Source organism: Adiantum capillus-veneris, chromosome 28 (assembly GCF_014529385.1).
Source record: "Adiantum capillus-veneris isolate H3 chromosome 28, ASM1452938v2, whole genome shotgun sequence".
In the NCBI taxonomy this organism is placed as follows: domain Eukaryota; kingdom Viridiplantae; phylum Streptophyta; class Polypodiopsida; order Polypodiales; family Pteridaceae; genus Adiantum; species Adiantum capillus-veneris.
In genome coordinates, this window is record NC_140958.1 from 36,214,547 (window position 1) to 36,226,549 (window position 12,003).

Here is a 12,003-nt window from a genome sequence, read left to right on the forward strand (position 1 = left end):
AGAGAGTTTTGTTGCAACAAGCAATCAACTACAAAAACCATCTGCCTATTATTTTGTGTGTAGGGAATATGATTGAAGGGAGCAATCTCACTCTTTTCAAATGATCAAAGAAATTGACAACAGGAGAGAAGAGGAGCAAGGATCTACAATACCAAGAGAGTTTTGTTGCAATAAGCAAGCAACTAGAGAAACCATCTCCCTATTATTTTTGTGTAGGGGATATGATTGAAAGGAGCAATCTCACTCTTTTCAAATGATCAAAGAAATTGATAACAAGAGAGAGGAGAGGAATTGCAGAGGGAAATGAGATGCTAATAGAGCTACATGACTTTTGGACAACCTGCCTCAAACAACTCCCTCTTCACAAAGGCGTAGTAACAAGAGAAAACTCAAAATATTCTCCTCTTCTATGCACCCAAGTAATCCAATGCCCTAGTAGCCCCCTATGTAGATGGACCTTTGTTTGCTCCCAATATGGCCTATCATCATCCTACCCCTTTGTAATTCCTATTGTGTGCCTCACGATTTCTCTTGTTTTACCACAATTTACAAAGTACCCTCCCTTGTGTCCCCCCCATAACTCTTAAAGTTCCTCTCTCTCCCCTTTTTAGTTGTAATTTTTCATGTCTTTGCGTTAATTCACAAAACGTGTTTTCATCATCTTAAAAAAAGGTAAGATTATTAAAGTAAAAGTATGTTTAAACATTTTACCATAGTGAGAAATATCTATGTCAACTTGAAATCTGCTAAAACCTCACTTTTGCATTTCTATAGCAAAATACATGAGCTATTATCAATGCTCGTGTTCTTATGGAAATAAGGACACTTTACAAGTTCAATGTGCAAGTAATATAAATGGAACTCTAAAATCTCCATTGATGGCAACTATTGGCTATGAAGTTTAGCTAAGAAAGTGCTAAACATGGCTCTTACACTTAGCACATGTCATCATACAAGCATTTATTGATGTCAATCTCCACATGTTGCTAAGTAGGCCATGAAAAGATTTTGCATCACACTTTATGAGAGGGTTTTGTAGCAGTTTGTTAATCTACGAAAGTGGTTTTGATACTAAGAAATTATATGTGTAAAGACTTGGACTACTTTTACAAACTTTACATTCAATTTCTTTCTCTTCAAAGAAGTTTGATCTCTTGGTTTCAGGTGAACCGCAATTAATGTGTAGCTCAAGAGATCAATGAACAACCAGTGCTAATGGTCTTGCAAGTTGAGAAAAATCCTCGGTTCGGTTGCACCCATCTTTTTGTGATAAAGGAGCATGTTTGTTACTATATATCCTAGACATGGCCCAATAACAGAGCAACCATTGCTTAGACATGAATGCATCTTATTGTTCATGTGAAGTGGCTTATAGGCATAGTTCTCGTGTCTTTGAATATATTTTTGTGTTTTGAAATGCCTTTGTTGTTGAACTCTTGTATTGGCATAATTTTTGTATGTGCCACAACCTATGGGACATAGACTTACGAACATTTTTTTAAACAAAATTAAACCTTGCAAGAATGACTTGGAAGTGCATTGTACACAAAATCAGAGCACAACATAAAATTTAACCCTTCAAGATGGTAGGAAAACATGGGCAAAGCAAAGTATGATTGCTAAGAGTAAAGAGAAGTTGATATAGTAAAAGCAACGGAGTAAACATTGGATGGTGAGATGTCATAGTGCACAAGAGACTTGTGACATTGTATTATTCTTAGAGTCCAACTAGAGAGAGAGGATGGAAATGTTTCACATGGCAGTAACACATAGTAGAAAGATCGGAGCTTAGCGACGATGGTGGTGGAAATTTTCAAAGTCGTTAAGTGGAGCATTTACATAGTCTCTATATTGTTTAGCACCTGAAAGTGTGGCGCCAGCAGCAAGTTGATCTGCCATGGAGATAATTGCATTACTATTGAGCTTGTAGATGAGAGAGGCCAGTGCAATTGTGCTTGATTCTGACACGGACTTGCCACTTTGGGTCTTACTCATGATTGCAGAAGCACAGGAGATGGGTTGGATGGGATCCTTGGCACCAGTGGTCGCAGTCGTCTCAATTGTAAAGCCCGCATTCACAACAGATCCTTTCTGTGTCATGTAGCTTGCTGCAGACTTGAGGAGACTCGTGATTCGTAAAGTTACTGCTTCTGCTAACTTTCCAGTCAACCCAGCGACCCCCACCACAAAGTCAGAAACCCCCTTGAGAATCACGTTACAATTAGTGGTATCATTCTTTAGTGTTTGGTAGGCCGAATCCACCAAGTAGATGTACCCTACATAGCTATCGTTGCAAGTGAGCTATATTAGTATTTGATGTTAGTACCATTCCTACTTGGAATATTAAAGAAAAAGTAGTCCCAAAAAACCACCCACAAACACACAAGAAGATTTATAAATTTTCTTATGTAGGAAACGGGGTCTTTTTTAGAGTTTTTCATCCAATGCATAACATCATGAGCTTCTGCTCGAAAGGCACCCCATACCTAGCTAGGTACAATTGGGGGCAGGGGACCACAGGCCCCCCCACTGGGCCGGCGGTGCCCTACCCCGAATCGTACCTAGCTAGGTATGTGCGGGGGGAGCGGTGGTCCCTTGCCCCCAATGGTACCTAGCTAGGTATGTGGTGCCTGCATCAGAGAAGCTCATGATGTTGAGGTAAGTCACAATGTGGGAATTATTGTGACAATTTGTCCAAAATTTCTTGTGACACATACAAACAATGAAAAGCAAGGCATTGATGATGACGTACGAGTCAATCTCGTTCACCCAGGCACTGAACTTGTGAGCATACTCCAAAGCCTCTTCCTTGGTGAATTCGGTACCAGAGATCTGGGGAGTGAAACCAGATTTGCGACGGGCGGTAGTAATGAAGGTGGTGAGGATGTTACCGTGGTTCTCCACGTTGCGCCAGTAGTCGCCTGGTTGGGGACCCACCGGTAGGTTGATGTTGCCTTGACCATCATCCGTTACGTCTGCCGCACCCACACCGGCATCTAGATAGCCCCCAGACTTGAACAACGATGCCGCAATCGCTTCTCTCTCAGCTGCACTCATCCTGCTCACTCAATCACTACTCGCATCACCAGCTTTTCTTTCTCTTGTTGCTTACTCATAATTACACTACAAGTTTTGGATCGTTTCACAGCTGCGAAAACAAGCGGGAAAAACGTGATTCACACCCACGTAGTGAGAAAACGACTTTTTTATATGCCCAAGCGTGAAAAACCCAAGGCTGAAAAGCTATTTTTCTATTGAAAAAAAAAAAATCTCACTTTTGGAATAGTCACGGCATCGTGACTGTTCCAAAATTGAATGGAAAAGTTCACATTTGCTCTAAAAAAAATTGCTTTTTTCACGAGAATCTTCTTTTTATTATTGTGAAAGTTTTACACGTGGCCCTTTTTCTCAACTTGTGAAAAGATCCAAAACTTGTAGTGTTATGCTATAGATATATATTGCCTGGTCCCTCACCTCTTCTTGACCGTGCTGGGATCGAACCCAGGTGGAGGACTCTTGAAGAGCTGGCTGTTCTTCTCCACCCATTCGGGAACCTGCATTTAGTGCATAACAGCCAAATGAAATTTGCACCGTTTCAAAAGTATGATTTGAGATGTTCTGGGATGAGATGGGCTATAATTTGAGGGGATTATCTCTCTCTCTCTCTCTCTCACTCTCTTTCTCTCTCACCTGATAAGCGTCCGCAGCGGAAGCTGGTCTTGTTGCCATTATTCTGTGAGACGGCTCGTGAGAGTATATAATTGCGAGAGAGAGAGAGAGAGAGTGTGTGAGAGAGATACTTGAAGAAGGTAGGCGAATGAGCCCCTCCCTGGGCCCTTACATAACGGATCTCTCTCTCTCTCTCTCTCTCTCTCTCTCTCTCTCTCTGACTCACGAGTCGCAGTCACGCGTGCATGCACGGACGACGACGAAAAATGGCGTAGTAATTTTTGAAGCCAGTGATTTCGTTTTCCAAGTCACGTTGTCCATACGTCCTGTCCCCAATCACGTCGTGCTTTGAGGATTGGGCACGTACTCCTTGGGCCCGAGGTGCACACTGCAGACGGCTACGTGCCACTCATGGGCAGAGAAGGTGTAGACGGCAGCTATGTGCGACGGAGGGAATCTTTCTCCTTAAATAATAAATGCAATAAAAGTGAAACCAGTAGGGCACTACACTACAAGTTTTGAATCTTTTGGCACTTGCAAAAATGAGTGGAAAAATAGCGATTCACACCGGCTCGGGAAATTTTGCAAAACAAAAGGAATCTCCGGTGATGCAATCAGGCATCACGCGAGGTGAAGGATACACAAGAAGTTTTGGACAAATTCTCACAATAATTCCCACATTGTGACTTACCTCAACATCATGAGCTTCTATGACAGAGGCACCGCATACCTAACTAGGTACGATTGGGGGCAGGGGACCACCGGCTCCCCCACCGGGTCGGCGGTCCCCTACCCCCAATCGTACCTAGCTAGGTATGTGGTGCCTCTCGAGCAAAAGCTCATGATGTTATTCATTGTATGAAAAAGACTGGAAAAGACTCCGTTTTCCTACATGAGAAAATTTCTAAATCTTCTTGTGATAGACAAGGAAGGGACGCTAGGTGTTGAGCGATGGTAAGGAACGTGCACGTAGGAGGTAGGCGTTGTAGGAGGGTCAAGCGAGAGTAAGGGCAAGAGTGAGTGTGCAATGGAGCTGCATACTGCAGGAATTTCTTTTTATTGTATTGGTTGCCTTCCGGCCCGTAAAACAAGGCCGCATGGATGGTTGGTTGGTTATGGGAATCATCATATAGCATAGTTTATTCAATCCGTGCGAGCTCGATCCCTTATAGAGGGTGAGAGAACTGAGTTCCAAGGTTGGGAGTGGGACGTAAGGATGAAATTCCTTGGGCTACGGCACACCCAACACTCTCGTAAATTTATTCTAATAGCAAAGTGCAAGAATTGGGTCCATGTTAGTTTTGAAAAAAAAGAAAATGAGAAGAACCTAGCCAGAGTCTCTCTCTCTCTCTCTCTCTCTCTCTCTCTCTCTCTCTCTCTCTCTCTCTCTCTCTTTCTCTTTTGGGAGAATATCTTTGTCTATATTACATTTTTATGTTACATCTTTTAGGCCCTCGGAGAGCGTCTATGTATCTCCTCATCTGCCTCTACATGTGTTGAGGCATTGATACAAAATCTTCCATGATTTTATTTTTCAAGATTCCCCAAGGAAATCGAGTACCTTGATCCCATTTATAAAAACCACTGCATTTCTTTTTTGCCAAATGAATGAGAGCATCCATATCCTGATCAACATAAGACATACATCCCCAATCTAGAATCCCTTAATTGCACAAGACCAAAAACACATTGAAACTTATTGAACTTAATTTGCCAATGTTTTACCACTCTGCAATCCAAGAACAAGTGCTTCATAGATTCCAGTTTATTACATCTGGTACATAGGCCATTCATTAGATTTTTGTTGGCTAAGAGATCACCAAATAGGTAGTGCCCCATTAATGATCCTCCAAAAAAATACTTTCTGCCTGAATATACAATGCATTTTCCATATAAAAATTATTCTCTATAGCCATGAGTTTTGACTTTTGTCCATTCCCTAAATTCAGTTACACCGGATATGTATGGTGGAAACACGCAATAACAAACAAGTGAGAGAAGGTGTTGGTAGGGGATGTCCACCACCAGCTAGCTAAAGAGTGTGGTAGCTCCCAGTCTCTGAACCTTTGGGTTGAGTTTTGATTGCAACGAATCTGAATGTTGAGTACACAAGCTGCTAGAAGTGCCCATGCAATCCTCAATCCATTGCCCAATCTGTACAGTCTGTGGCAACCAATAAAGCCACCAAATGGCTTTTAGAGTCCACAACTTCGTTAATGGCCATGACTAATCTTTAAAAAGAACAAGAGATTTTCTCCCCAAAACAAATCAAGAGGCTTTCTAAATACAAAACTCCAAAAACAAGATTCCACACCCAGCGAGTTCCCTGTACACCTGGCTTGACCAACCCACACCAATTTAAGAAAGCACAAGCATGTTACTAGCTCTCCCACAAGGTCTCAATGGTGCTGCATTTAAAAGTTTGTCCCATTGGTCCATATCCCATGACCCATGAAAGTAAACTATGGCTTACCAATGAGGAACCACATCAACCTAGACCATCATTTATATGAATTGAGCATGTGTTTGATAAGAGTTTCCCTTCTTTCCAGCATGTGTATTTTTAGATTCAAAATCCCAAGGCCCCCCAAGTCAAAGGGAAATGCAAGAGAATCAAAAGGGCATTCCTAGTAGACCAAATAAGAGACAACATCCAAATAAGAGACAAGTACGTATGCATAATATTGCTCATCACCTCCAGAGTTTGAAAGAGAAGATTAAATTGGATGATTGTAATATTTTAATGATGGCTCGTTCAATCTTTTTGATCCTACCAATAGCCAAGAATAATATAATGTCAATTCCAAAAGCTTTGTCTAGTTGTTTACAAAGTCCTACGTCTCAATTTGGCTAGCTTGCCTATTTTCAGTGAGGCTTGCTGGATGGAGGTAAGCTAGACGGTCAATTGTGTCTTAACTTGGCATTTGAGTGTGCTAAGGGAAGTTTCAACACGTGCACCATAACCTTTTTGAGCCTGTCCCATGTTCGGGATAAGCCCAACTTAGGTGGCCATGTGAACGCATTGTTTTAGCATTGGATAAGCCCTCTTGCATTTTTCTCCAGTTGTGCACTCTCTCTCTCTCTCTCTCTCTCTCTCTCTCTCTCTCTCTCTCTCTCTCTCTCTCTCTCTCTCTCTCTCGCCATGTCTATTAGAGACTCCATACGTACGCTTCTGTTTAGTTCATACAAGTGGTATCAGAGCATTGGCTTTATGCTCAGGGCAAGTAGGAGAGCTAGTGTGCAGAAGGCGCTCAGCCTGAAGCTCAAGTTTTGAAGGAAGTTCAAGCGAGATGAGGCAACCAGCAGGAAACAATTTTGGCCAGTCGAGGGTGCTTCGAGAAGGTGGCGGCATCAACATTAATAGGGGACAGCCAACAGTGATCTCTGCCTACCCAAAGCACTCATGCCGGCTACCTGTGCAAAGTTGGGAATCATTGCACTATATCTCTTTTTTCTTTTAGGTGCATAGTAGTTGTGGTGGAGATCGAGAAGCAAGAAAACCATATTCCATGTTGTGGCTCCTCGCTCATCAACAATGGAAAATATGAGTGTGTACTCCTGGCGGTTCCATTTTTCTCTCAAGCCTCCCTCTCTTCTGCTACAGTCGCTCCCTATTCTGTTGCAAACTTTCGAGCTTCAAGTGATGACAACAACTTTATTAAAGCTTATCAAAATTGATAATTTGAGTGCCTTTATTTTTTTATTATCTTTTAAGTGGTTATTCATACAAGTATGCATGAAATCCATTTCACAATGCATACATATTATACATGTATGATGAATGAATTTGGACACAAAGCCCAACACATATCTCTTTATCTATTGTCGACAAATACATATCTATCAAGTTCCATGTTATCAAGCTATAAATGGGATTCGAAACTACCTCGGCAAGTGTATGATGATGCCAAAGGTAAGACCTTCCCGACAGCTCAGTTTATGAGTGCCTAGTGAGCCTAGTAAAAGTGTCCTTGTGGACCTTAGCAATGGATCGGCAATGAGACCCATCATGATGTATCGAGCACTACACCTAGATGCATCAGTAGTCTCTATGATCAATTTTTGTGTCAATTTTGGGTTAAGGGGGCGTTTGTTGGGGATAAGCCAAACTTGGATGGCCATGTGAACGCATTGTGTTAGCCTATATAAGGCCCAAAATTTAATGATAAATCCCTCTTGCATTTTTCTCTAGGCGTGTGATAAATTTAATGATAAATCCTCTCTCTCTCTCTCTCTCTCTCTCTCTCTCTCTCTCTCTCTCTCTCTCTCTCTCTCTCTCTCTCTCTCTCTCTCGTGTCTGCTCTGCTCGCCATGTCTATCAGAGACTCCATACGGTTTCACTTCGTTCCTACACCCCGTGAATGAGTTCAACTCTTGGACAATTTTTACAACCACAAGTGGATAGTTTTTCTATGTGTCTCGATGCATTTTTTGACCTACAAGGTAGTGTGCTAGATTTCAACATTTTTCTCATGGGTTGGATTCTTTCCGGTGCAGACTATGCGGCATAGATGTTGTGCTCATGTATGAGTATGTGGGTCACTTCAAAGAGTTTTCCATCGTGGTTTTGTGTTTTGTTTTCTATGTATGCATATTTTGATAGAAAGTGAGCTAGCTCTAGCTCGTAGGTGGAAAATTCAAGGAGACTAAGTGGAAGTCAAGACCCTTGGGTGCAAGTTAGAGGAGAGCCGATGCCGCTCTCTCTCAATCTATCTCCTAGTAAGTCAAGACTGCGATGCTAGGGAGAGGTTGTCAAGTCAAAAACCACTCTAGATGAGATGTCAAAGCTCTATCAGAGGAAGGAAAATGGAAAATCTATGCACGAGGAAAAGTAGTCTCCTCTCTCTCGCTCTTGCTATGTCCAATTTGAGAAGAATAATCAATGTCATCTTCCACTAGTGTGACATCTCCCCGTTGGTGGATTATATATGGGACCTCTTTCTCTACCTCGTTGGGATATTTTCTCTGTGCGTGTTGATGTTCATTTGGCATTCTTAATAATTATGCATTTGTCTCATTATGACATCTATGATAGGTAGATATAGATAGACAAATAGATTGAATTATCATTCACGAAGGTCAGATATGACCTATGGGACCGAAAACAAAACATTACAAAGTTCCTTCTCAATGAAGGGGTTGTTGGATACATCTTAACCAAGGAGTAAGGGTCTAGGAAGGTATGATAAAGGGAAGATAAGATGAAATGATTGTGTCTAGGAGTGAGTTTGGCATGCAACATGGCATGTGTGCAATATTTTCCTTGTTTTATAACCGCGAATATTGTTGAGGACATCATTTTAAAATAAGGGGAAGAGAATTATGTCCCTAGACACCAAGATGGGTCCTTGTAGTATGTGTGGTCAGTGTGTCCCTATAAGTAAGACTTGTGATCGTCTTGTTTGATCACCACACTTGGACTCTACACCAATGGCGGCTCTACCTGCACACCATTTCTGGTGTGAGCTCATTGGTATGGGACATCGGTTATTGTAGTAGAGGCTAGCCCATTAGCTACGTGCCCTCATGCTGGCCAATGATCCCATATTGACTCTATGGTTGGGAGGTGAGCCTAATGTCCACCCGTTAGGTGTCTTGGAGTGAGTTTGGCTTGGAACATGCCATGTGTGCAAGATTTTCCTAGCTTTATAATCATGAATATTGTTGAGGATAAAAATTCAAAATAAGGGTAGAAGTTCTACTTCCCTAGACATAAAAATGGGTACCACTAGTATGTATGGTCAGTGTGTCCCTATAATCAATACTTCAGTCTCATTTGCGATCGTCTTGTGTGATCACACACATGGACTCTACACCAATGGTAGCTATGCTCGCACACCCGTTCTGGTGTGGGCTCATTGGTATGGGACGAAGATTCTTGTAGTAGAGGCTAGTCCATTGGCTATAGGCCCTCAGGCTTGAGAGTGAGCCCATGTTGGATATATGGTTGGGAGGTGAGCCTATGTCCACCCATTACTTGTCTAGGAGGAAGTTTGGCTTGCGGTATGCCATGTGTGCAAGATTTTTACAGTTTTATAACTGCGAATATTATTGAGAACATCATTTCAAAATAAGGGGAGAAGCGTTATGTCCCTAGGAACAAGGATGGGTTCTTGTAGTATGTCCTATACACGGAGATGCAATTCACTATGTTGCTCACGTGATAGGTTGGCATGAGGTGGGGCACGTATTGGAGGGTTACTTGGTGTCAAAGTCTCTATCTCTTTGCAGTTTTGGTACTAGATATGTATCACATGTCACTTTCAATGAGTTTACATATTTATTAGCATTTGAGACATTTCTTTCTTTCTAGTGTTTTCAATTGTGCTAGCATTTTGCATTCTCTAGTGTTTTCCCTCTCTATTGACATTGACGTTGAGGAGATCCGTTGCCATAGATACAAGATCTATTGGCTAACCATCATGTAGAGTTTCTTGTCGTTTTTGCAGACGAGTTCCTCATTCCCTTCACCCTTTTCTATTGCACCTTTGACATGGTATTTGAGCCATGGCATGCTCTTGAATCGGATCGTTGATTTGGCCAAGATTGTGGTGTTGAATTTTCAAGACAAAAAGAGGCGGACTGCTGTTTGTTTTTGCATTTTTCACTCTTTTGAGATTGATTTTGGTTGTGGTGGACAGATTTGTAGCTGGCTACAACTCTCTCTCTGAGGGATATTCACTCCATGATCGAGATAAGAGGATGTTGCACTCAGCCGTGATGTTTCCTTTGAGAATATTTTACCTTCAAGGGGGATTCCGCTCCCAAGCCTTACACAACGACTCCCGACTTGCCGATACTTGGAGACCCTATCTTTGATTTTCCTCTGGAGATGATAGTGGTTCTTATCAAAGTGCTGAGGTAGAACCCAATATACTAGTAGCTTCTCCCACGGGGAGAAAGTCAGACAAGTTGGAGACTTTGTGAGATTCAGTCAACTCAGATTTTCCACCTGATTGGCATGAAGCGAGTACTACACGTCACTCTTAGTGACTTCATATTGCTAAGGTGGATGGGACTTTTGCAGACCATTTGGATTGTTTTCCCCCTTGCTACCTTTTGTGAGTGGCGGGTTCTCAGATGATTTTTGTTTTGTCTCTCTCTCTCTCTCTCTCTCTCTCTCTCTCTCTCTCTCTCTCTCTCTCTCTCTCTCTCTCTCTCTCTCTCTCTCTCTCTCTCTCTCTCTCTCTCTCTCTCTCTCTCTCTCTCTCTCTCTCTCTCTCTCTCATATGACTATTTACAAAGGTGGACAATGATGAAGCAACAATCGATGTAATAGTTTCTGGGAGAACGACCGATTCCAAGCATCCCTGGGCATTGATGAGGATGATGATGATGATTTTAGTTTCTCACTTTACTTCAATTTTTTTCTCTGTACCCAAGCATTGTATTTTTAATATTTGTACCCAAACCTTGTGTTACATCAATTAAGATTGTATCAGTTTGGTCTCATAGGTCATTTTGGCCTTTTGAAGATGTTTAATACAACATTTCATCTCTCTCTCTCTCTCTCTCTCTCTCTCTCTCTCTCTCTCTCTCTCTCTCTCTCTCTCTCTCTCTCTCTCTCTCTCTCTCTCTCTCCCCCCCCCCCCCCTTTGTGTGTGTGTGTGTGTGTGTGTGGGTGAGAGAGTAATTACTAATCATGAATTATCTGGTCTATGTTGTAATAGCTTGGTCATTTGCTACCCGACTTTTTTTTGGTCTCATCCCTCTCCAAACTCGCACTGTAGAGATGAGAAAGCACAAACGTTTTGTCAATATCTAGCTGATCTCTACATTACAAGAAGATAGGCTAGAATAAGTGAATAGTTATAACACAAATTTATAACAACACATAGATATGTTTGCCCAAAGTATGTGGAGTCCAGGCATGTACAACTCCAATAGCTTCCATATGCACTGGAAAAAAAGGACGTCGCCTTCGATGGTAGAACTCGCCAATCCACGTCAATGTCACAGGTGACACCGTAATAACTGACACACATCTAAAACAATCCTTGGTGGTTAGATCGGGTCCTTGCGAGGGCGTGGCAGATGTGTGAGACCCCAATTAAGAGAGTGTCGGTGTCGACTTTTGGATCCGAGAAGGTTCTGAGGCTGTAGAGATATGCCATTGGACTCATCGAGAAAGGAAACCACACATAGATTAACAAAAAGATAATTAGATCAATGTTTATGAAAATATTATACTTCTATAATAAAATATCGATCTAATATCGTGTGTCCTGGTTGTGCTCTGTGACCTCACCGGCCGATGGCCACTGAGTAGTCTATACCGGCAACTAAGCAGTGGTAGCTAGATTTGAAAGATGGTTCTTGCTATTACCACGAGTG

At 42.0% G+C, this 12,003-nt stretch overlaps 1 protein-coding gene across 2 annotated transcripts; it reads right to left on the reverse strand.

Annotated features, from left to right (window-relative positions):
• Window positions 1-1,564: 1,564 nt before the first annotated feature.
• On the reverse strand, window positions 1,565-3,817 carry LOC147420286 (uncharacterized). 2 transcript variants are annotated; one of them, XM_086504476.1, is made up of 4 exons: window positions 3,691-3,817; window positions 3,475-3,554; window positions 2,753-3,058; window positions 1,565-2,284 (listed from the first exon to the last, which is right to left on the reverse strand). In XM_086504476.1, exons 1-4 carry the CDS (start codon window positions 3,727-3,729, stop codon window positions 1,789-1,791), a joined length of 921 nt encoding a protein of 306 aa, XP_086360602.1. In that variant the 5' UTR covers window positions 3,730-3,817; the 3' UTR covers window positions 1,565-1,788. The 2 variants fall into 2 exon arrangements, with proteins under 2 accessions (XP_086360602.1, XP_086360603.1); XM_086504477.1 differs by having other exon boundaries at window positions 1,566-2,284; window positions 2,753-3,148; window positions 3,691-3,750.
• Between the last annotated feature and the right edge of the window lie 8,186 nt (window positions 3,818-12,003).